Below are 25708 nucleotides of genomic sequence, written 5' to 3' on the forward strand. Positions count from 1 at the left end.
TGTGTTTTTTTTTTTTATATTGTGATTATATTCATGCAGCAAATTCTGGAACTCTGTCTTAAAACTTTTATTGTGTGTGATAGAAGTGATTTAATGATGTGATCAGGGAAAATATGAAGTCTTCATTAAAGTTTTGTAGATTCATTTGTATAAAGGTATAAGAATTTCTTCAAAATCAGCAACATTTGGGACATAAATGGTCCTTTCTGCTTTTCCAGGATGAGAAAATGCTTAAATTTTAGGTATCTTTGGGAGAATCAGAAAAAAAAAAAAATAAAAGAAGTGTAATTTGTGATACTGATAAATGGATAATATGTACAATCAAAACCTATTTTCATAAGTTTCCTAGCTCCTCAGAGCACTAGGGGCATGCCAACAAACTGATTTTATTATGAAAACTGCGTAGTCAGCACCAAATGCTCAGTGCATCAAGTTCCAAATCCTCATTATCCTTCCCTTTCTAAGGTTAGTTTGGCTCAAAATTAGTAAATGTAGGATCTTTTTGTCTTAAAATTCTTAAGCCTTTATTGTTCCCATTTGCCTCTTGCTTTTGTGACTAAATGGTCTGTTTTTAAAGCTGAGATTATGAGTAATTATATAGTGGTATGACTAGGGGCTTTACAAAACTGCTGCCTTTTCTGGGTACGTGACTATAAGAGTTAGCAATACTGTGAAGTCTGCTTAGAAATTAATTCTCCATACTATTTGAGCTGTGATTCTAGATTTGCAAGCCAGGTTCAGTAGTGGTTTGTAGAAATAAACAGTTCCCTAGACAGCAGGCTATAAAACAGGTCAGTGTTAAAATATGCAGTAAAATCTTTCAAATGTCTGTGTAACATTAGACCACTATGCCAGCTTGAGTTGTCTTTCAAGATGCAGCTCATAACATCTGTTTGGAGTTTTGTTACCAGATAGGAATAGGAATGGTAGAGATGTGTAAAGGGTTTTCAGGATGTCTGACATCCCTCCAGAAGGGGCAAGTTTGTGTGTTCTCTTAAAATTTGCAAATGTCATTCTACTTTGCCAAAAACTTGCCTCTGTGTTTGTATCATCCCCTCATTTTGTTCCATCAACACTTTATTCTATTATGCAAGTTGATAATGAAAATATTTATCTCTAACAGTCAGGTGTCCTTTTGGCTAGGTACAAAAAACTGTTATTGAGGCTAAAACTTCTGAGGACAAAAGATAATGTACCCCCGTTGGAGCAGTACAGCCCATTATTACCCTGTATAAGAGCTTCTGTGCAACCCTGAACTTCATCTCAACTATGTGCTTTATAGAAATCTGCATAGAGTTGACATATGAGTTAGTGGGAGAGCTGTAAAAATATTTGAGGAAGGTTTAAAGCAAGGGAAAATTGTGATATAACACCATTGGAGCTACGATGGTCTATAAAGTATCTAATCTGTACATGAGTCACTCTGCTCTAAACTCATGTGCCTTACTCTGACTTGACATGGTGCTCTGATTATTTTTTCTTTCACTTTGTAATGCCGTTTTCAGTCTTTTATCAGCTTTTCTCTGTTTCCTTGAGCTCTGAGGGAACTATTTGGGGCAGAAAGACCCAGACAACAAAAAACCCCAACAACTCAACAAATCTTTCATTAGCTGTTCTTGCTGAAATTTGAACTTATCAAAATTCTCCCAAACATTTCAGATGCATTTAACTCATCAAAATCAATGCATGATTTAAAATCCTGATGGCCTCTGTCTCCTGGTTTTCCTGCCTTACCCATCTTGCTTACAGTAAAGCTCTATTCTGCTACCAACAATATGCATCCCAATAAGGGTTTTGAATTGAGACAGAGACTGTCTCAGCTCTTGGCCAGCTAATGCAAAGGAAGTTGGCCATGTTCCCTCTACTTGCCAGAAAAGCATGAAAGCTGGGGCCCTTCCTCTGTCAAAGAAAAAGGGAAGCTGTGATCTTTCTGCATACAGATTTTTGCAAGTATTGAGTCCCTGACCTATTCTTGGTAGGACTTGTCTGTCTCTTGCTCACTAGATGTGGGCCAAAACTCCCAGGAAAAGACCTCTGATCTGCTGTGAACTTGTATAAGTCAACCTGGGCTTTATCCTCTGATTTTCAGTTTGACTGTACTTTTTTTTCCCCTCTAGTTAGTCTTAAATATCAACAAAAACATCCTTTCTGTACAGTAATATGGTTCTTATACATATGGCTTGTTTCTGTTATTCTTTCTACTAAATATGAAGACCTGCTTGCTTAATTTTTTTAATATTTGATGTGCATATGAGTATATAACTAAAAGAGCATAGGTGGTGCTGTTTTCTAGTATCGATTTATTGTGTGTTTGGGTGCAGGCCCTTCCACTACATGGTCTTCTCTCATACTGGGCTTTAAAACTTTCAGTATACAGATAATCTGGCAATCCATTGAGTGATGTGTGACTATGTAAAATAAGGAAAACATATTGTTATGAAGGCAGTTATTAATAAAATTTAGGCTTATTTTTAATACATACTGGTACAATTTTAAAATATTCATTACTGAGTATAAAGCATTAAAAATCAGCCTATTGAGTTTAAAGGTTGTACAGTAATAACACCTCTTGCATATTCTTCTTACCATAACTGTACCTAAGACTGTATAGAGGTTGTGTAATTTTTCTGGTGAGTGAATAATGAAAACCAACCAAGTGTTTTGGTTTTTATGGTTATTATAGAAGATAATTATGCACACCTGATTATGTACAACTATTATAAAGTTGTATAAAGTACACCTCGCTGTTGCTTTTTTCTCTACAGTTACTGTTGCTATTTTCTTTACAGTTACACTGAATTTTCTGTAGACGAGCTCACATGTAAAATGAGAAGTGATGAAATGCATACATTGTATTTTCAAGAAACTTACTGAAATGTTATAATACTATTAGTGTTATTACTTCTGTAGCTGTTTCTGCTTTTATAACAGCATTAGAATGCTTAAATAAAACCTGCCAGCGTGAATTAACAGCTAATAAGCCAGAAACCATACAGAATCCAGTAAGTCCTCAGTGTGAGGGGTGTGCTGTCTGTTTCTTATTTAACCTGTTCTCAGATTACTCTCAGGAACTGTACTGTAAGTTTGTCAAAAACTTTGAGAGTTCTACAGTAGATTTTCGGTTTGAAGGTAAAGTTTGTCTTTCCTAAACTAAATTTCAGTCTACTGATTATAGTTTTATTAAGGGTTGGTAAAAAGGGAAAGCAGTATTCAATAAATAATTTTTGATTGCTTTGGAAGTCAATAAAAAGATGTCTTGGCTATCTAGAGGGTGAGTGTGTCATAGTCCCTGCTGAATTAACAGGAGGAGGTTTAAGGAAGCATTTAACAGTTTGCAAGATAATTTCATAATAAGATAAGAGGACTACTGAGGAAAAAAAAAAGGCGCTAGAATTGAAGGCATGTGAATTGATTTGGAAAGGACAGAACTGAAAAGATCTGTAGGAGCAGGTGACTCTTTTGAGGTGTGGCAGTAGCATGCCTAAGAAGACAGATGAACAATGTTTAATTTGAAATCTCAAAGGACAGGTTAGTCTGCTTTCATTTACGTGTACTGGTTTTATATGTTGTTTCTTCATAGGTCATCTACTGTTATCCATGAACTTTATTCTAGACTTATAGGTACTGAGTTTTTTCTGCTCACCTCAGTTCTCGCACATGATCTGCTTCTTCCTTGTTGGCTTCCTAACAACCAGAAAGGGACATATGAGAAAGCAGTACCATCCACATTAGAAACTGTTATTATTTAAAGAAGCAGCTCCATATAATATGCAAGATGTTGGGGAAATGGAGAGCTTCAGACTGCATACTGCACCTCGTGAGTACTGGTACAGGTGATGATACCCTCACTGGGTTACTGTTTAAAAACACTTTCTCTAGATATAGTCAATGAACTTGACCAGTTGTGGCAAGCCACTGGTATACATCACCTTACAAACTATCTTGAAACAGTATTTTGTTTTTACACTGTTTTGAAACATCACATAGGTTTTTGCTGTACACAGAGCACTGTTCCTAGCACCAGCTGTTGTTTTGTTCAAAACTATGAGGATTGCACAGAAAATTTGTTTTTGTTGCTGTTTTGCCTCTCCTCAGGGATCTTTTCTCATGCTAGTTGTTACTTCATAACACATTCAGCTGCCAGCAATGGTCAGTTTGGGCTGTCAGTCCTTCAGGTGAGCCTCCTGCATCTGATCTGAGTTTTTTTTCCCCTCAGCGGGATGAAGTCTGTGTTGTCATCATGTCCAAGGCAAGCCTGATTACAAGGCCTTAGTTTGCTCCTTATATTTTGGTTTGCTGCTTCAGTACTGGCCTGATAGTGCTTGATTCTGTGTTTCTGAGTAACCTCCTCATCCCTGCTCTTGGCATCCCCTGCTCGTATCAAGCACCAGCACATACACCTGGTCCTGATGTTGGTCTGACAAGTCTGGCTGAAAGGTCAGGAGGAGCAGAGGACAGGACCTTGTCTCAGAGCTGCCAACAATATAGCTCAGCCCAGGACTGGGGTCACAGTCCTGAGCTGAAATGGTTCCTGAGCTCGTTGGTAGGGGTCACAAGTGCGGCCAGTTACGGCTTTCAGAACCTGGTGGCCTTGGGGCCTTGACAGTCCCTCTGGCAGATATCTGTGATGACCCTGTCCTGGGTTAACATTGCGTATTGTTGTGCTAGTTGCAGCATTGCTTTGTTGTTATCATGCCCAAGAGCATTACAGAAAATGGAGTCGTTTTATCTTCTTTAACTGTTACAGCAGAAATAACCTTGAGCAATTCAGCATGCATTTGCCAGTTCATTATCTTTTACAGACCAGTCGTGGCTGGGTTCTTCAAGCTTGTTTAACTGTGGCATTGTTTCCTCTCTGGTGCTTTCTCTTTTTCTCCGCTCAATCTTGGGGTATACATCAGGCATATGTATATGCTTTTCCCTTTTTCAGGTAAGTGTAAGGATCTTAAGTAATGTGTTAGCAGCAGGAATACACAATCAAATGGATGCAAACTAATCTTTCTGCTTGACTGAGAAACTGTAACCTATATAAGTAACCCTAATTTTTAGAGAATATGTTATTACTGAGGCATATGAAAATATGAACGTATGCTTATCTAGGGTAAAAGAAAAAAAAAAACCCAAGCAAAATTTCCTAGTAGCATTTTCAGATTTTAGCAAAGCAGTGTTGTTTGAATGCTAGCAGAGCCTCTGGCACATATTGCTGCTTATGTCAAAATAATAGAGGGTGTTACAGAGAAGGAAGTGTCCTTCTCCAAATTATGACTGTTTTTCATCCTAGTTTCTTATGGAAAAGACTTTGCAAAGTCACACTGTGTGTCTGTATGCCTTTTCTTCCAACTTTTTAACTTGTAGCAATCCAGGTTATTACAAAAGTGCAGATCTCAAAAATTGTGAAGACTCAGCAAATACCATGCAGATGTTACTCAGGTGCAGAAGTTCTGTAAATTGTTCTGGCTCTGAAGAAGTTGCTCATAGAGCTCACACATTAGCAAAAGGTCTATGAAGGAGAAAGTCCTTATTAATACACCAGCTGTAAGAAAAGCTTTGGTTGGAACTGGCATCTCCTTAGACATGATTATTCAGAATTCATTAGCTTGGTTATTGTGTGTTCTGTTGTTTTACAATGTGCCTTTAGCTACCGAATACTCTACATTGACATTAAATATCCTCTGAAATACTTTTCCATTATTATCCCAAGCACTTCACTGTGTAAAAACTGTATTCTCTCTCTTCAGCTGACAGTATGAGAACTTCCAAGAAACATAACAAAGTATGAAGAAGTGATTGTTTGCATTAGACAAGTATAGAATTAGCTTTACCACATATTCTTATCCAATTAACAATATTGTGAAGACTGAAGTAGACTAAAAATCTGGGATAAAGTCCCATCTTATTAAGGGAGCAGATTTTCATGTTTAGGATTCCAAATTCTTACTATTCTTGAGCCCTGCTACCTTAGAGTGAGCTGGTTTATGATGTCTGCAGTTAAGAAAGAGTAAAATGTACAATTGTAAGTCACAGGTTCTAAACAAGAATCTCACAAGTTATCAGAAATACTTAATGGAGTACTTTGGTAGAGGCCCTGAAAAGTAATGAAGAAAAGCAAATAAATCCATACTTTGATAGAGGCCCTGAAAGATAATGAAGAAAAGCAAATAAATCCATATTTGCTCAGCAAGGATGTAGACATTCATTGCAGTAATTGAAAAGATCCTTAAATAAAGGATTGCCTAAATGTGTCATAATCATATGTGGAGACATGCTATGTTGATCTTCAGGCATGTTTCTCCTTCAAATAGGCTAAGTTGTTAAAGAAGTGTGAGTGGAGCTTAAGGATTATGGATATTACCCCGAACATAGAAGTTTCTCTGTGTCTGGTTAAGCTTATCTTAGAAGATGTGACAGTATATTATAAAAGAAATCTCTTAATTTTGACCAAGGGTGTATTTCTGTCCTATCTATTTAATCAGTAAGATTGAGTAAGTAGTATTTATAATGTGAATTACAGTGATGCCTACAAGAGTTTTAAAAGTTAAAGCATTTTATTTAAAATTATCACTTAGAATTGATTATGTTGGTAAAGATCTCGTATGTTAACATAGTATATATAACATTGTGAAAAAATAATTTGCAGTTGTGTGGTCACTTGCTGCTTGCACATTTAATTCTGGCAAGAGCCAGCTTCTTAGAGATTACTTCATGGCTTGAAAGAGGCAGATGTCAGGGTGAACTTTCTCCCAGAGAATGATGTGATTGGTAAAGCCATCATAGGCAGAAAATGAACATACTGTTGATTGGCTGAGCAAATATTGTTTGCTGTATCTGAGTAGTGCTGTTCTCAGTATCACAGTGCTTAGTATCTGGAAAAGTTAGAAAAGTAGTAGTAGTATAGAAGTTTTCATGTATTTTCAGGAGTGCTCTATCAATAGTCTGAAAATGACATTTTTCTTAAGATGTCTTTCTCTTACTCTCTAAGCAAAGCCCCTTGTTTTTTTTTCTCTTGCATTCTCTATTAGGCATGACGTTAGTATGCAGATGAAATAGCAGTTGTTCAAAGAGAGAGTAAGAATAATAAAAGATTAAATATTATGATTCCTGAATGAATGGTATGACTAGGTCAGGAATGGTGTACAAAGAAAATGTGTTTTGGGAAATCGCAAGAGTGGTACAGTAATTTCATAATGTTAGTCTTCAGCATTTGAAATATTTTTCTTTGCTTTTCTAGAACTAAAGTGTAAATTCATAGATTGACAAATGACTGAACTCTTGTTCACATACAGATTTGCTTTTCATTTTTATTTGAACATATAGTGGTGTTTCAGACTTACTCTTGTTGCAGTTATGACAGCTGAGTAATAATATGTGAGTTATGACTCAAGTAATGTTTTTGATAGGACTACTGTGCCTTAGCATACTGTGAATAAAAGTGTTAGCTTCGGTTTACAGAAGATAAACTGTAGTGATCTATGCGCCCCTAGCATACCATCAGACATTTTAGTAGAAATATTTTTATTACAGGTTTGTTCTGTTCTCATGAGTGTGGGTAGAATTCCAGCTAATGCAGGACAGTGAGAGAGAGGGAAATGAGAGAAGGCTTGGGTGCTCACACAGGAAAAATGCTGTGAGGAAGAATGAACAAGATGAGGAACCTGAGGTGTTCTTGTTGCTTATAGTGTGACCTTGTTTGGAGTAATTTTGAAGATTTGTCAGGGTGGCATCTTTTTATGGCAAGGTGCAGTTGCAGTGTACTGAAATATATGTCAGTCTGCCTCTTTAAGTCCCTTAAAGGCATGGTTTCACATTGGACAGAAATGCTAGATGAGCTCAGGTGGGAAGTCTACCTACCAGTGACGCTTTGCTGTTAACTAGAGCTAGGTAAGAAATCTAGGTAAGACTCTCCAGGGCTGGAGATTCCTGCTGGAGGGGCATGGATTTCTTCCTTGTGATGCTAATCTCTCTGATATTACTTTAGGAAAAGGGAAGGTGAGTGATAATGGTGTTAGGATATTTGGGAAGTGGTTCTTTACCTCAAGGCTGAACTGTCACTCAGTTACAAGCTGCTGAGCTGAGGCTTGTAGATCCTCTGAATTAGTACTTGTTATTGCAGTGTCCAGGTAAATAAACCTACTTTTGTGGAAACTGATGTGCTGGTTTCTGTCACTGCGGATGTTTGGATTCCGATGCAGGGAGAGAAATCTGCCTGGGAGGCACAGATGGTGCTCCAGGAAGGGCATGGTGTGTGGTTGATGTACTGTGATGTCTGAACCCTGTCCAGTAGTCTGAAAGGGTCAACCTACTGTAGAGCTGAGTGAGTGGCTGGCTGACCAAGGCATTGACTTCTAAAGGCTTGAAGCAACTGACTTAGACAAACAGCATCCTTTGAGCAAGGCAGCATCTCTAAAAGCATCTTTTGCAGGGTGTAGTAGGAAAAAAACTGGGATTAAAGTGTGAAACACCCAATTCTGTCACTGGTCTGCCATTGTGAATTTGTGGTTGGATGTATTTTTGCAAGTGAAGGCCTGTAATCATTTTCCTGCTTACTTTCCCTTCCATTTCAGGAACTTGTCCGACTATCAAATAACGTAATTTTTCCTGCTCGCACACTGAGTTTAAATGTGATAATGATACTTTGAAGAGAGAGTTTGATAGAAACTAGAATGGAGGGAGTATACCATATTTACAAATTACATTAGTATACAGTCCCAGGTTACTGTTGACTTTTTAGAGTTATAAACAGTTCATGTTTTGAAGTGGCAGATTTTGAACGTGATAACTAAGTTCTCAGAACAGTAATGTTTGTATCCAAGCATTCCATTTTGTATTAATATTTTAAGGCCACAGAAGTGATTGACAAATGACAGGAAATACAGAAAAATAGTTTTCCTCATGTTATTATTTGATTATTAGTATTTGATGACACAAATGATTTTCATTCATATTTTCACAGAAAAAAAAACATTTACAGTGCTTTAAAAACAGTTTGTAATTGAAATTCTTTGTGCACGAAACCTCTCCATTTCGGCTTCTTTGCTTCTGTTTGTGGGATTTTGCTTAGAGTCCTGATCAGTAGAAGCTCCCACAGTTATTTTCCAACATATTAAACACTGGGTGGCTGTAATGCAGAAACATGCTGTGCTTTATCAACTGAGGAGAAATAGCATAAATTGATTAAGGAGAAACCATGTGAATGAACATGTGAATGGGTAGAACTTGAGATAAAATGAAGATATTACTGATGGCATCAAATCCAGGGGAACCACAAAATCTTTGAAGGTGGACAAAGCCTTGAAATGGGATGATGGCTAAATTATTTCTCAGTTTGAAGCTGTAGGTGCTTCAAAGGATCTGAATGATTGATTGTTGGTACTCAAGTACAGGACATATAGGCCATGCTGTGAATATGCTACCTGCTCTTCAGATCTGTAAAAGATCCTCAGTGGGCCTGAGTGAGGCAGTTCTGCCCTTGTGGCAAGAGTGCATTACTAGGCTCAGTTAATCTTCACATTAAATACTGAGCTAACTAGCTGAGCACTTGCTTAGGGCTGAAAGACACAAACCTGTTACTTGTCCTTGTCTTTTAGTGCTGTGTCCAGTGCATATTTCCTTCATAGCAGTTTGGTTCAGGGCTGAACTGAAATTAGATGAAATGAGAAAAAGGTAGTTTGTAGAGGAGCTGGAAATGAGTGTTGAGGTTTCCAGTGTTTTAACATTGGAACAACATCCCCTTTGTCTTAGGTGAGTATTAATGCGAAGAATAGGAGTAATGAGGATCCTATAATTAGTGTAGGATTCAGCTGTGGTGAAATGATGGAAGACCATCATGTTGAAATGATGAAGAACAAAGCAACATCTGCATAGTGCAAGTTACTGCCCATTGTTGCCAGGTGAAAAATATCATACACTTTGTGCCCAATTGAACCATGTCCCCTTGCATTTTGTTTTTTGTTTCTGCATGTCTGAGGCAGGTTTCACCTTTGTTTAGTTGCTTGATCTCACGTTCGACCTCAAGGTGAAAGATTTTCAGTGGACTACATGGATGGAAGTAAATACCCTTTTAGTACAGTGATATTTAATCTTGATAAATATTGTGACGGTAAAATATTGAGGATGATGGAGGGGATAACCAAAGCTTTTCTGAAGAAGTCTTGCAAGCTGACTAAATGAAAATGTGTTTGTGAAACTGTAGGAAATTTTGCTAGTTAAAAATTGAGAGAGTGTGGTTAAGAGATATAATTGTATTAGCTTTAAACAGATCTAGCTCTAATTTGAGGATGATCTGATAAGAAGCAGAGAAAGAATTGATTTGTTTAATAACTATAGTTATTCACTCTGAAGAATACAAATCTGGAGAATTGAATTGATGCTCTTGGTTTTTAAGATCACAATGGTATGTATTTGTTTTGGTAGTTTCAGAGAAAGATGATTTTCTGCCTGTGTTGAAACAGGAATAAAGCATGTGAGTAATTCCAGTGAAGCAGAGGGTAACATCTGAATTCTGAAAAATGGTTGAACATTTCATCTTATATCAATCTTACTGATTCTTACTACCTTTAAGTAATGGAACTTTCCTTATGGTCTTTGCTTTGTTGTGTTTTACCTTACTTGTTAGTTGTAACTTGTGTTGCCTTAACTTCTGAAGTTTTTATAGTTACATGTCTATGTTCCTATAGATGAATTTTTAGAATGTATTTTGATGAGTCATTAAAGCTGTTTCAACGTGAGATGCTGTAGCTACATTTCTGCTCTGTCTTGGATTCTCCCTGTAGTCTTCACCCTGCTTTGTGCTTGCTCTGTCCTCTGTCAACTGATCGTGCTGTAAGTGGCATCAGATAATTCTGCCTGAAGACCAGTCTTTCCTTTGCCCTCGGTTACTTTTCCTCTGGATCAGTTGATTCCCCTCCTTGCAGGAGTTCCTGTTCAGGAGACAGTGAAAATGCCTCACTGGAAGTGACAGGGAAGGAAGGATCAGCTATTTTGGCTGCAGCCTGCCAGTAGGCTGGCTCTAACCCCAAACCTAATGTTTAATTTTGTCCACTTCTGCATGGTTTGCACGATTCCTTTTTGAATTCTTAGGTCTTAAAATACATCCTGATGCACTGGCCCACTGGTTTTGTAGCTGACTTTTTTTTCTTTTTTTTTTTTTTTGTTTATGTTTATTTTATTTCTAACTGTATTTCCTACTTTTCCTCTGCATAGGCATTATTTGTCCGTGTCTTTCATATAGTATCTTTTATTAATTTTCAGTTGTTTTGTGTTTCCTTATAGTTTTATTTAATCTTTCGGAGAGATTCTACTTAACCAGAGTCAAGTTCATTGAATTCTATTCTTTGAAATTTTTTGTTTAAAATTCTGCTGCACTCCCTTTTCCTATGAGTGTGAGTCTCTGCTCCAAAGTTTTTCCCACTCATGTGAGATTGTTTTCACAGTTCCTCAAAAAGTTAAGGGAATTATTCCAGGAGTACTTGTTCAAAGATAGAGAAGGATAATCTTGCCTTTAATAGTTAGAATTGTCATGCATTGGAGGAGGACTAGTTCATGTGAGTGTTGATGATGAAATTACAGCTTTCAGATAAGGTCATTTAGCATGAAATTCAAGTAACCACCAAACAGGAAGTTTATTTAAACAACTTATTGTGGATCGTATCTAGAAATAACTAAAGAACTGACTCTGACAATGAGATAAATTCAGTCTTGGGTTCTCTCAATGTGTCTCCTTATACAGAAAAGGAATTTTGTACAGAAATGAAGAGTGGAGCTGGTATCTGGCAGTAGCTTCAGATTCTGCCTGATGCAGCAATGAATGATGAGGCAGTTGAGAAGGTTCACCATCTGGTAGACATTTGCATAGTTTGAGACATCTAATACTTGATAATGTTTGGATAAGTATTCTAGAAATTAGAAAAAAGACTCTAACTTGACAGGATATGTAAATACTGTAGTTCTTAGAGTTTTTTTGTTGTTGAAACATGGACACGGTGGTAAGTCTGAAGTTCTGCATGATGCTCTGTGCCAAATAAAATGTTGTCATAACTTGCTTCCAACTGTTCAAATGGGGTTTGTGCACATCTTGAGTGATTTTTAAGTGTCTGGCTATTTCCTCCTTACTGTTTGCCCGTGGTTCCCCGGGCACAAGAAAGGTTTAGAAAACTGATGACATTGCCATGGTGTCCTGCTTTAGTACTGGTATCTTCCACTTGTTTCTGAGATAAGGCACTGTAATGATAAACTAATACTGAGCATGATACAGGATAAGTTAAAGAGGAGTTAATAAATGTGGGTTTCCCATTCTCTTCAAGGAATTGGTCTGGAACAAACTGCAGCTTAATTACTAGAAAATAAATGTAAATGGATGTTTGTAGTTTACAAATAACTTTCCTTACGAATCAGTTGTGTCATTAAGAACTTGAACTGGGATAATATTGTTTAAGTTGTTGGGATCTTGTCAGATGATCAATAGTTTTGTATCCAATTACTATGCCAAATTATTTGTAGTTTATTGCTTCCCAAGAATTTTACTTGCTGATTGCTTATGCCTTAGATGCTATGTAAATATTTATTAAATTGAATTAATTAATATAATTATTTGGTTGTTGTTGTTGTGTTTTTTTTTGTGTGTGTGTGTGTGCTGAAATACCTTTTGTTTAGTAGTCACCATCTATATGTAATATGTAGGATAAAAGTTGGAGAAATAGCTATAGATGTCCCAGTGTAGCCAAGATTGTCAGGTTGCCTCAATTTGCCATTTAGGTGTCTTAAATTACCTTCCATCCCAGTTCAATAGCAGTTTGCTATTCTGCTGTGCAGGAACCACCAGTATGTGTTCTGTAACATCACGTGCTTGTTTATCAGTTCCCTTCATCCTTTGCACCCATAATCTTGGCCCCTGCTGGGCATTCACTGAGTTCCCTGTAAAGTTCCCACAGCATCCTACATACTGGATTGCATTTGGAATCTGGCAGCATGCAGCTTCTCTAAACAATCCCCATCTTTACTATGAAACCCATCCCATACTTGCCCCTCATGCAGTTGCTGCTTCTTCCCACAGTCCAAACAACATCCTCAAATATTTATCTAAACATCTTTTCCTTGACAGCCTAGAGTTGAAAGTTTCAACTTACTGCCCTGTGCGATGGCTCTGATCCTTCACATGCCTTTCCTTAGACTAAATAATAGTGCGTCTTAAATCTTAATGTGCTCTGTTTTGTTGTTTTTTTTTTTCCTTCTGAAGCAGAATTCTTGCTGACTTTGAAAGGCAGTTAATTGAGTCATGGATTATAGGTTTAAGTGATAATAAATTAATACAGTTTTATAGTCTGATGTTGGGTATTTTACATAGACTATTGTAGACCAATTCCAGATGGCTGGGGAATAAGCAATTATTAAGTATTATAATTGTTATTAAATATTATGAATACTAATTTAAAGCTTGCACTTTAAGTCTAAAAGTGTATGTCCTGGGTTCAGCAGTAGCAGTCTTTTTATCTTCTTAGTAGCTGGTGCAGTGCTGTGGTTTTGACTCTCAGCCTGGGAACAGCGCTGATAACACTGACAGTTTTAGTTGCTGCTCAGTGATGTTTACTCTGACCAAGGACTTTGTGAGTCTTATGCTCTGCCAGGGAGGAGGGGAAGCAGGGAGGAAACAGAGACAGGATACCTGACCCAAACCAACCAAAGAGATATTCCATACCACAGCACGTCATGCCCACTATATAAACTGGGGGCAGTTACCCGGAAGGGCTAGATCACTGCTCGGGTTGGGCTGGGTATCGGTTGGCAGGTGGTGAGCGGTTGTATTCTCTTCCCTTGTTATTTCCCTTTATCACTATTATTATTGGTGGTAGCAGTAGTGATTTGTGTTATACCTTAGTTACTGGGCTGTTCTTATTTCAACCCGTGGGAGTTACATTCTTTCAATTCTGCTCCCCATCCCTCCGGGAGCTGGTGAGCGGAGTAATGGGGGGGAGTGAGTGAGTGGCTGCTGACTGGACTTAAACCCCAACAGTGTATGCAGCAGTGTTAAAAAAAAAAGTAGACAAATTAGTTTTATGTAGCATGTTTTTAGATTTAGTGCATTTTGTATATGTGTGTGCAGAAAGGTTGCCAGATTGTTATTTTCATTATTCATTTGTCTTTATTGGCTGACCTCTGCATCCAGGATGATTCACTAATGCTGGATCTAGTTTCTTATATTTTTACTTTACTGATAGAAGGAGCACATTACATTTCCGACATAACTTAAACCTTGTAAAATGAACCAGTGTCGATATTAATGGATTTCTTCAGCTAATCTAGTGGCTTTAGAAAATGTCAGTATGGGTTGAATACAGTGCAGGCTTAGCTGTCTTCTTCATGTACTTTATATTCAGATTTAACTGTGAAATAGGTGTGTTTTGAGTTGAATGTGCAAGATAACATGATTTTGAATAATTTCAGCGTTGTTTTATATGCAAATACATGTATATGTTTGTATGAGGATATTATATAAAGATCTCGGCTTTGGCCACCCATATGCAGCTAGGCAAGTAAGCCACAGGGAGTGGCTTTCCTTCTCCCTCTTTCTCTGCATCTTTACAGCAAGCTACAATGTTTTATTGGTTGAGCTGGTGAGTTTTACACTTGATAGCATTTATAAAACTGTGTTAACATGTTTCATCACATGTCTAATGAATTCCAGCAGTTTAAGGAATTTGCCAGGCATAGTGAATTGAAACCTATTGATTAAAGTAAGAAACAGAGGCTGAGAAGAGTGTGATGAGGGACACATGAAACCCTTGTCATCTGTTCAGCAAAGCCACAGCTTCAGATATTTTTGCAGTTGTCTAGATGACAGGCTCTCCCATAATGGCTTTTATTAGCTATTTCATGAAATTTTAGCATACTCGTGCACAAGAAAACTTTTCTCTTAGTCTGCTATGTTCATGGTGCATTTAGACATCATAGCAAACTTGATCTAAACTGAAGCTACTACTGAGATGTGTGGTCCCTACCAGGCATTCCTACTATTTCCTTCTCATGGTGTGTAGTGATCATGTGGCCACAAGGTGGGTCAATTCATTTGGATGGAAAGAATAATTTCCTGAAAAATCAGCCAGCTGAATCAACTTAACTCTCTAGACTCTTGATGCCTGGCTTCATGAGATGGGAGAAATGGGGACCAAAGGTCAAGAGTGAGGGGAGGAGCAAGTTTGCCAGCTTTAGTGTCAGCTACCTGCTAGATTGACATAGCTGAAACATCAAATTACATTTGAAGATTGCAGAAAGGTGTAAACCAACTTAAGTGGCATTTTCCCCCCCCCCCCCCCCCCCCCCCCCCATGCTGCTCATTTTCTCCCCTGTGCTGTTGTAGCACACGTTAGTACAACCATATATGAGCTGGACTGGGAAAATGATCTAGCTGTCAAGTAACCTGAGCAAAAAATTCTCGAGATGGATCAGTTCCCTATCACATTGCAGTAGCCATGAGAGGGTGGGAACAGCTGGACATAGACAGGGAGACTCTTAGTCAGACATTGCTTTTGAGTTGGATTTCAAACATAGGCATGGATAAAAAGTGATGCTGGTAGAGGGACATGGGCAGGAGTGTATCCTCTGGAGCTGAGGAGGAAGGTGACCAACAAAACCACTGTTGGGGAAGATATGGCATAGAGTTTGTAGAGAAAAGAAAAAGATCCAAGAAAAGCAGTTTGGGGAGGACATGTGTGGAGAGACTTTGGCATAAGAGACAGGTGGGAGAATGATGTTGAAGGAAGGAGGACTGTGGAAGACCAGTCCTGGCCTCTGTATGAGCTTTTTGGACATTTGGGGATATAAATGTATCTCTTTTTTTGCAGGTTTCTTTTTACGGAAGCAAATCAGTGAATCAGTGATATCATTAATTTGTTGGGGTTTTTTTTTGTTTTGTGTTTTTTGTTTTTTTAAACTTCTCTATAAAGATGCAAAAAAGTTAACATGCGTGGTCAGTTTTATGATCTCAGGTTTATTGTGTGATGTTAAATTTGCATAGTGATGTTCTCTTTTTAGCCTTGTAGAGTGATGTGGTTTTGTAAGAATTTTGTTTGCTCACTAATGTAGTAAGAGGTATATTTTCAGTGTCAATCCATTCCATTAATTTTTACTCCTGGCTTAGCAATATTAGAGGGAGTACATTAATAAATATATTTTTGTGGCTTGTAGTTTCATTTGATTGGCTGGAATTTTTCTGATGCAAACAGGAAAGGAGAATCAGTAGACTGACATGTTTCGATAGATGAAAGAAATCCTTAAAAAATCAGTACTGAAGACTATTACTTATATATATACTAATATATATAAATATATATACATTTTTGTGTACCCTTTACAGAGTATTCTTGTTACTTGCTATAGCAAGAAAGAAACTTAAGAGATCAAGAAGAAAACAGCTGCTTCTCTTAGAAGTCCTCCTAGATCTTTCTCATTTGATCAGCATCGCCATATATAGATTTGGACTCAAAGGCACAGAATGATTGCCAGAAGAAATAAGATGGGAATTTCTAGATGGGTTGCTTACAGTTTTCTTCAAGTGTGTAGTGGTAAAAAGTTGTATAAGTTGTTAGTGGGGATTTGAAGGGGAAGGAGGATAGGGAAAAGAGATAGGAAATGGTAGAATAAGGTAATTGCAGAAGTACCTTCCTTTTTTTGTGTATGTGCTTATATGTGTGGGTTTTTGTTTGTTTTTGAAAGTGAAATAGGCAAGATTGAAGAAGATGAACTGAAATGAATTTCAGGGTACAATTTAATGATATAGGCACTGTCGGGGAATATAGACTTAAAAGAATTGCTTGGGTGTTGATTTCCCACTGTACCTCCTCTACAGTTGTGCTGTTGCAGTTATTTTATAGGGTGCTCTGTGAGCTGCGTTGGTAACAGCTTCAGTTTAAGTCCTGTCCCTGCCACTCTATCCAACTACTGCTATCTCCTTCTGCATGACTTTTTTATGAACTGCAGCTTTTATTTTCCTTTCTGGTGCTAAATCTCTCCCTTGTACAGGATCTGAGTTTCCCTTCTTGCTTCTCCTCTGGCTGATCTGGCATGCACAAGCATTTTGTAACGGATGGAGAATGTAAAACTCGTGGCTCTTTGTTCTGTCTCTGTCACTCTCCTTTGCGACCCTCTCTGATCTCTCTTCTGTTGTTAAACCAATGAAATTGAAATCTCTGTTGAAGGTTGAGATTTCCCATGCAGTTATGGTAGCTGCTCTCTGAAGAATGAATGCTGTTCACCGGTTGGCAAAATGTTAAGCCATGGATTTGCAGCAAAATGTAACTTTTATTAAAACTTAGTTTGTTTTTTTTTTTACTACAAACACACACCACTCCCTCACCCCTCCTCCTGTCCCCTCATCACCTCCCCCCCCCCCCGAAAAATGATACGCTCAGTTATACTTGTATATTTTATTATATGAGAAAATAGCATATCAAACATCCTATTAACCAAAGAGTACATTTTACATTTTGATTTTTTGCCAAACTGCTTTTGGATGAAAATCAGTAATAAATAAAAATGGAAGCTGGCACTAAAATAGTTTAAAATAAAATTGTTAATTATAATTACTTGAGAAGAGTAATAAAAATAGATTTCACACTTTAAATGACTTTCTAAATTACTTTCATCCTTCCCATCAGTCCTTGTTGTTTCATCAACTACAGATGATTTAATTATTGTGCTTAGCTAAACTGCATGAACTGAATTGAAGGAAGGAGCCCCTTCTGCTTATGTAAATAGTGCCTGGGTCAACATTTGTTTGATCAGTTCAGTAATCAAGTTGTTGTACCTAGCCAGTGATTTGCCTCAGTTCTGTGGTATGTTTTGCTACTCAAGTTTCAAAGTCATGTTTTTTTTGCTCATTTCTAGTGAATTTAGACTGTTTTAGTAAACTTATGCCTTAATATAACTTTTTGCATTTTCCACAGTTTTAATAACATGCAATGGTTTTAAACATTAAATGTGGTAAATTGAAATAAAAGCTTATATATGTTTAATTTTAATTCCGCATGATTTAGCTGGGTATGGCTCTTATTATTCTGTTTCCTTCGTTGATCTGTCACCTCTTATTTTCTGATTCCAAGATTTACTTCCACCACTCTATTTGCAGGAAAGAATCTGAGAGTTAGTGGCACGTGTTAAAGGGCATGTTTTTAGCTTAAAGCATACAAGTAAAGGAGTTAAAAAGATAATTAATATTTCAATTTTTTTACCCTATTCTGCCTTCATGCTTTTGCAGTCATAAAGTTCTGTCAAAAATACTGTAGTCTCCTCATGATTTCATGCTAACAACATGAACATTAAATTTCACAAACATTTAATGAAAACAGAAACCACATAATACCAAAGCACTTCTATTTATCATAGAATTATGTCTGAACAGGAAAATAATTACTTTTAAAAGACAGTGTAGGTTTAAAAATAACTTTGTTCTTCAAAATATTTTAACCTATCCTGCCTAAATGTCAAAAAAATTATAGAACAGGCATTTCCTTTTTTCTCTTTGAATATATCCTATATGTTCAATTTCAGTGTTACAGCTTCAGTAAAATTAGTTTTCTGCAGTCATGTAACTTTCCATAGTAAAGTGAAGGCAGCTATTTAGATATATAAATCATTACTGTGATTTCCCCAAATTGTCAAGTGAGACTTTAAGACAGATTTAAATGTGTATTTTGGGATTCTCTAGGTCTCAGTATAATTAACTTGTGTTGTTTTGTGTTCTTTCTCTTTGCATTAAAAACCCCCAAACTCTCTGCTGTAATTGTGATGATGGATTTTGTGCCATGGATTCTGTTAAATTTTTTTTTTTTTTTTTTTTTTTACAGAAAACCAACTTTTTGGATGCCTTATGGAGAGAAGTGTCTTTGACATGGATTATGTGTTTGGTCATCTTATACAACCTGAGGCAAGAGTGTGTGTGCTACATATGATAGACGAAGTAATTGTTGGGAGAGACAAGCTGAATGGCCATGTCACAGGAAAAAGCTGGTTTAAAAATGTTTGTATTTCTTGCCGGTAATCCAAGGTTGGCAAAGCCTAATAGCCTCACAGTGAAGAAATACACTTTCTTTTAAAACCCAGCTCAAAAAGAACAAGATGTCAATGTAAATTACTTAGCACTGAACCTTTTATTACACTGAAATCATGCTGTGACGATTGGTAGACAGCACACCCCCCTTCCCCCTTCTGCATCCCCAACACACATCTAGGAATTAAAGACTGTGTCAAGATGACCTCTGAGGAGATGACAGCGTCTGTTCTTGTCTCTGTAGCACAGGGTAAAGTGATACCTGCTCAGTCAGCTGGAGATGAAAATACTCAAAATGTTTTGGACACCAGTGTTATAAAAAGACATGCTGCCAGTCCAGGAAGGCAAACCACACACGCTTTCTCATACTTAAACAGACTTGAAGAAGAAAGTCTTCAGGGCTCGGTGCCCAAAATATTCTCTCTGGCGGAAGAAAAACTGACTAATGACAATAGTAATGAAAACTTCTGGGAGAGGAACAGTTCCATCCCTGATTCAGTGGAATTTCTTAACATTAACTGTAACATTTTACAGAAAAACTACAAGAGCAATATCCCGTGCAGCCAGCTGTATAAATCCTGTGATCCTTTAGGAGGGGGAGAGGCATGCCTGGAAACTGGAATTCCTGCTTCACTGGAAAGAGCCATGCTTGCTGGAATTCAGTTGAAAATGAATGGACCTTCGCTGAGAAGCCAGACAGCAGTAAAAAAGAATGACAGCAATGATACTGATAAAGTGGCCTTTTTTCACTTTCACTGTGCTAGTGAAAGGAATATGTCAAAAGCTCTATGCAGTTTACACAGCAGCTTCATTTTGGATAACTGCTTGCAGCCAGTAAGCGTTGGTGTTGGTAACACCACTGGCTCCCCGGCCTGCACTTGCAGATTAATGGAGTTGACAAATAATTGTGAGAATGAAAATGAGCAGCAGCTGTATGAAGACACTTTAAGGGATAAGTATTTATGTCTGGAAAGAGCATCACGGAAGGTTAAAGTGGCATGCTCAGGTCACAACTTCTGTGGAAGTAACTTCACTGGAAGAATGCCCTCAAAGCCATTTCTGAGCCATTTTGAAGACTGTAACGATAGCTGTGAAGAAGATTTGGATGAGGATTTTTTCAGGAACAAAAAGGAACGTTCTACATTGTTGATAAGACGATTCTGTAAAAATGATAAAGAGGTTAAAAAGTCAGTTTATACTGGAACGAGAGCAATTGTTAGGACATTACCTTCAGGGCACATAGGAACTGTTGCTTGGAATTATGTTGAGCAAAGAAGAAACAGCAGTGTCTTGAAGCTTTCTAGGATTACAACAGAACAGCTAACTGTAATTCAGACCTTAATAAAATGGGAATTTAATTCCATTCTTGAGATGTCTTTATGGTGTGAGGTAAGCTTTTCACAGTGCTGTTTTTGTTGTTTTGGGTCTTGTTTTGTAAATGTCCTGATAACCTGATGACCTTTTCATTCAAAAAAAAACCCAACCAAAACCCCTTTAACTAGTAAACACTTAGTAACACTGAATAGGATATTTCACTTAACTGTGTTGAACCTTATGTTGACAAGTGTTTTTTAGAAGAATATATTGTCGTCCTTTAAAATAGATACAGGGTAAAATATAAAGTTTTTTATCTGTATAAAATTTATACATCTATGTATATGCATATATATTTATATGAAGTATAGATTTGATGGATATATTAATGGTATAATATTTCCATTAAATAAATTTTATTAAATGATAAGTGGCAGTATTAGATTACAGTGAAAAAATTTTTTGTAAGAAAGCATAATATTTTCCCCAAGTTGCAGATATTTATAATGATTCAACACTTGCAAATAATTAAAAAAACAATGTAATAATTGAATAACATGTATTAATGTGCCTATAACGCCCTGATTTGTGTTATCTTAAATTAGATAATACAAAACATTTTAAGTTTAGAATGGAATCCTGAATGCATGGATTATTATTGTAAAAATGACATGGCACATCCCTGATAAATGTGGGTTGAAAACTGGAAGAAATTTCTTGCACTTAGTGCTCAGACTCTGCAACAACATTCAGTAGGACTAAAATGAAGGAAAACTGATTTGTGTAGCATCATAAAATCATTTAGGTTCTATGAGGGAAAGGTTGGAACAGACCTTTAAGATCATCAAATCTAACCCTAAAGTTAATGAAAAGGATTATATGAAATTTCGTCAGTGATAACAGAAGACTGGACTTGGTGGCCCAGGGGCTCCATGACAATTGTGCCCCTCCTCATTCCCTTCTAGAACTTAGTGTATTTTCCATTTAACCAGTTGATTGAAGAGTTTTATGAACATGTATTTGTCAGGTGTTTGTAGCAAGTTGCAAAGCCTTGTAGTGCTTTTTGTTATTGAGATATTCAAGTACAAACTTGCTGGTACAGCATGTGCTGCATAGTGCAAGGTCATGCTCTCATTAAGGGATGAATATGAGCCATGTATTTACCTAACATGATATCTACTCAGTACATTTGTTTTATCATTACAAGCTTATTTGGGAGAGAAGGGAGAGTGTTTTGTAGCTGAAGTCTACTGTAATTTTTATTTATATAGGTATGAAAAGGGAAGGATGTGTTTAGATTTCTTCATTAGGTGTTTCCAATTTGACTTGAGTGCTTTAGTTTTTAACATGAATGCCTGTTTTACCACTTTCCACTGCTGCTGCATAACCCTGAAAGTGCAGCATTTTGGGGTAAGGGCTTTAATTTGAAGATTTTTTTTGTAGTACATATGGAAAACTCAGAAATAAATGTAGTAGGTACTCACTGAATAGCTATTTAACTAGGAAAAGTTCTGTCTACAAATGTAATAAGAAAGTTTAACAGGCACAGTAAAACACTTTGTGTAAATACAGTACACAGAATGTTTTCTTGTGGTCAGAAAAGGTTTAAAACCACATGATTCTAAGTCCTTCTTCTCCCAAGTGGTGACTACAGATATTTTTCTTATCAACCTCTGTATTTAATCTCTTTATGTGTGATGTGCATCAAGCATTCTTAGCATTATTTTTGTGTTATTTTAGTGTTAAATATTATTTCTTCAATAATATTTCTATGTGTTTATGGTTTATATTAGCATTATAGATGGTTTTTCACAGACATAGACGTTAACTCACAGTAGATTTGGCAGTTATATGGATCTGTTGAACATATGCACTGGGTTAAAATAATTTAATGAATTATGAGCCTTTGTAGGAAGCTTTCATGCTAATAATCAAAGGAAGAAGGAGAAAGTAGTAAATGAATGTGGTAATTTGTTCTTTCTTTCCCCTTATCTCACCCTTTGAGCATGCATTCTGTTTGGAACAGCTAAGCGAACAGTAGTTCTGTTCTTCAAGGAGAAAAAAAGTTGGAGAAATTAAGTTTTCATAGCAGTACTGGTGTAACATGGAACAATAGAGACCTTTATGTTTTAAGTAGGAAAATGTGGGTCTCGTTTGTGCATATCCCTTACATAAAAATTCTATTGCTAATAAAGGAAAGGCACAGGACTGTTGTCTTGCTAAATAAGTTTTTCTTTTTAATTTCCCTACACAGGAAGGTGGGACTGAGGCTTTGCGTTATATAGAAAATACATTAAATATTTTATATTTTAATGTAGCATATGATTATGGTTTATAGATATTTTGTATGCAGATTTAGACTCCTCTGCTTTGGACTTAATATATGTGTTGTATGAAGAAAGAAGATCTTTATGCTTAATATTTTTCCTAATTTTGTGTACCATTTGGGGGGCTATATACAGTATAGTACTTGCCATTATTAGACGAATGTGTGTAAGATGGCTGTTGTATCTGTTAATGAGAAATTTACTTGTCCATGTTGGAACAGTACGAGCCCCTCGCATATTAAAGATGCTGCAAATGGAAACATAGAAACTAATAATAAGAGTGCAAGCTTTGGTGTTGGCTTTGCTTGGCCTGGCACAATGTGTCCACTACTTGGGCTCATCTCAGGTGCATCATATTAGCAATCTGACTAATTACAGAAGTCAGAGTTTCTGGGATCTGTCTCTGTGAGATGCTAGGTTCACGGTGCTAATGCACACTTCTTTTTTTTTTTGTCCTGATACGGTGTTTCTGTGGTGCTGCTAGTGTAATATTGACTAAGAGAATAAATCTGAGCAGCTCAATAGACTACTGCAGGGTGATGCTCTCAAGCAGGGTAAGTGACCTCAGTATCTACAGATGACAGCTGCAATAACACAGTTGCAATGCATAATAGCTGAATTCTTTAGTTAAGCTTATTTTGTAGGCATCAGTACCATCTTTGCTGTGTCATTACATTCCTGATGCTAGTAGTTGAGCTTTAAGAAGCAAGAATTCTGCTGGCTTGTTTAACTCTGCTCAGACAGAAGTTAGTACAGTAATGTATCTTCTACTCTTCATAGCTGCTAAGGTGCTACTGAAATGCCAAATACTAATAAGGCAACAGTTTAAAAAACTTAATTGCCCGTCTGTTTCCAGATAGGATAATGGTTTCATTAGATTTGAGAGGAGATTTGTCACTTAGGTGTGTTTTATAGTTAACGATTTGGTGTAGTGGTTCAGTATTTGTTAGCATTAGGTATTTTTTCCGTGTAGTGTCCATAGTGTTTTTATGAGTTATGTATAAAATCAATGTAATGCAAGGGGGTTTGATCGTGCATGGATAGTGTAAGGAGTTTGTAGTAGAACTTCTTTATATACATGAAGTTGAGCTATAGTCAGATGGTGGCATCTGTTAACAAAGAGTTAAGAACAGAAAAAAGATTTGGAGGTAAAAAATATTTGCTATCCTGTTTTATTAATGTGGTATCTAAAATAGTAATTTTAGGTAATATTTTTAAGAAAACAGATCCAGGCAGAACTAGCTTTCTGTTTAATAGATAATTGAATATTTTTCTTTTTTTTTAATTGATTACTGATTCTGAATGTATTTAGAATTAAAATGACTATTATATAATTAATATAAACGATAATTATAATTCTGAAACTAGAGGGAGCTCAATATCCTCTCCTTGCAGCTCCCCCCCATCAGAGTTGTATCAGCAACACTAGTCAATGTATCTTTATGTTGCATGCTTTTCTGGCATTTCTGAAAATATGGATAGATTGAGCAGATGTTATTTCCACTGTCAGTCATGGAAATAGCATCTGCTTTGATTGTTTAGACAGCCAGTTACACTAACTACAAAGCACTTTCCATCAAATGTTAACGTGTTTATGAACAAAGAAAGTGTTAGTACTGCTGTATGTTCAGAAGAACAATTTTTGGTAGCTTTTCTCAGGTGTCTGGTTAATTGTGTAACCTTTAATTGTAAATATTTTGTCAGAATGAATAGTATAATCCTTTTTTTTTTATCTAGCAGTATCTTTTAATATACTTTTCCAGTATATTCAAAATGGAATTTGTATAATGAAGAAGCTTATGTTTATTCTGAAGAAGTGAAACAAAAACTTGACAGTATCTGACTTACCTGCTCTGCTAATGATAATAATAAGCATAAGAGTCCTTGTGTATGTACTATTTCACTAAGAGAATCTGATTTAGTTAGAACAGATGCAAGACTTGCTGGAGTGGCTATATGAAATCACCTGGCAAGAAGAGTCTTATTAGTGAAGTTGTCCTGCCAAACTCCGTGAGATTCACAACCCACAAAGCAGCCTAAAAAAATTAAATTCTTATAGGCTTTCACTTCTTGGTGATTTTTAATTGTTTCTGTAGGAATTTCAGGTCTAGATTTGCTGTGATATCATCTTTCTGTTAGGATTACGTAATTTTTCCCACAGGTTTTTGTTTCTTGCTGCCTGTTTAAGATCAGTCCTTTTAATCGACTTTTACTCCCTTCTCTCGCAGGTTTGCATACATATCCAAAATGTAACACTGCTCCTTGTGCTAAAGTCTATGCTATACTTGTACTTTCATTAAAAAACCCCAGTTTGCTACGCTATGTTGTGGATTACAGATGAATTTGGGGTTTGAGATTTTTTTGGTTTTCCAATTTGAAATAAAATGTCTACTCCAGCACACTGAAAAGAATTTACAGGAAAAAGATACATCTAGAAAATAATAAAAAAGCAAATAATCTGTAAGTGGTTGGTGTTCTCCACTCTAAGAGTAATTTTTAGTCTGACTGGGCATGAGTAGTTTGCCTTTTGCTAAGATTACCATGTTCTTGGACATACAGGTTTATATTCATGTGTTAAAGTAGTTAGTAGATTTGGATGAGATGGTTGATGGTTTTTGTTTTACCTGGACCCTGTGTTTCCATTTTCTTATGCAAAAGAGTTGCAGTCTTTTGTTTAAAGAAAAAAGTTCCTGAGTGAAATTGGCTATTTGGAAAAAAATTAGGGAAGCAAAAGAAAAGCCAAATAGGCGTGAAATTATGTTTTCCCTTCAGTAAGTGCTGTAAAAATAAATTGAACTTTGTTAAATGAAGCACTATACTTATATTTGCTCTGGGTTGAATTACCCCAGTTTTAAAGGCTAGCTTTAAAACCAGAAAATTTACCCTATGTTTGTAGAACTAGTCAGTTTTATTACAATAATGTGTGATAGAGATAAATATCTTCATACTTTGTATTATTTTGTAGTTGCCTTATAGCTTTAACAATTTGGGGCCAAATTATGAACAATAAGTTTTAGCTGTGAGCACACTA

At 36.6% G+C, this 25708-nt stretch overlaps 1 protein-coding gene across 3 annotated transcripts in view; it reads left to right on the forward strand.

Annotated features, from left to right (window-relative positions):
* Positions 1-25708, forward strand: part of PLCE1 (phospholipase C epsilon 1) — a 149676-nt gene that overhangs the window by 7802 nt on the left and 116166 nt on the right. The window contains exons 2-3 of one of the 3 annotated variants that reach the window (XM_057402333.1): positions 18834-19006; positions 19286-20425. In XM_057402333.1, coding sequence (XP_057258316.1) covers positions 18857-19006; positions 19286-20425 — 1290 coding nt within the window. In that variant the 5' untranslated portion in view covers positions 18834-18856. Of the gene's footprint in view, positions 1-18833; positions 19007-19154; positions 20426-25708 lie in introns of those variants that run through there. The other 2 variants (XM_057402334.1, XM_057402335.1) reach the window with 2 other exon arrangements.

This window comes from Pezoporus wallicus, unplaced genomic scaffold (assembly GCF_028554395.1).
Source record: "Pezoporus wallicus isolate ANWC-B61680 ecotype Strahan unplaced genomic scaffold, APGP_CSIRO_Pwel_v1 contig_6787, whole genome shotgun sequence".
Classification (NCBI taxonomy): Eukaryota; Metazoa; Chordata; class Aves; order Psittaciformes; family Psittacidae; genus Pezoporus; species Pezoporus wallicus.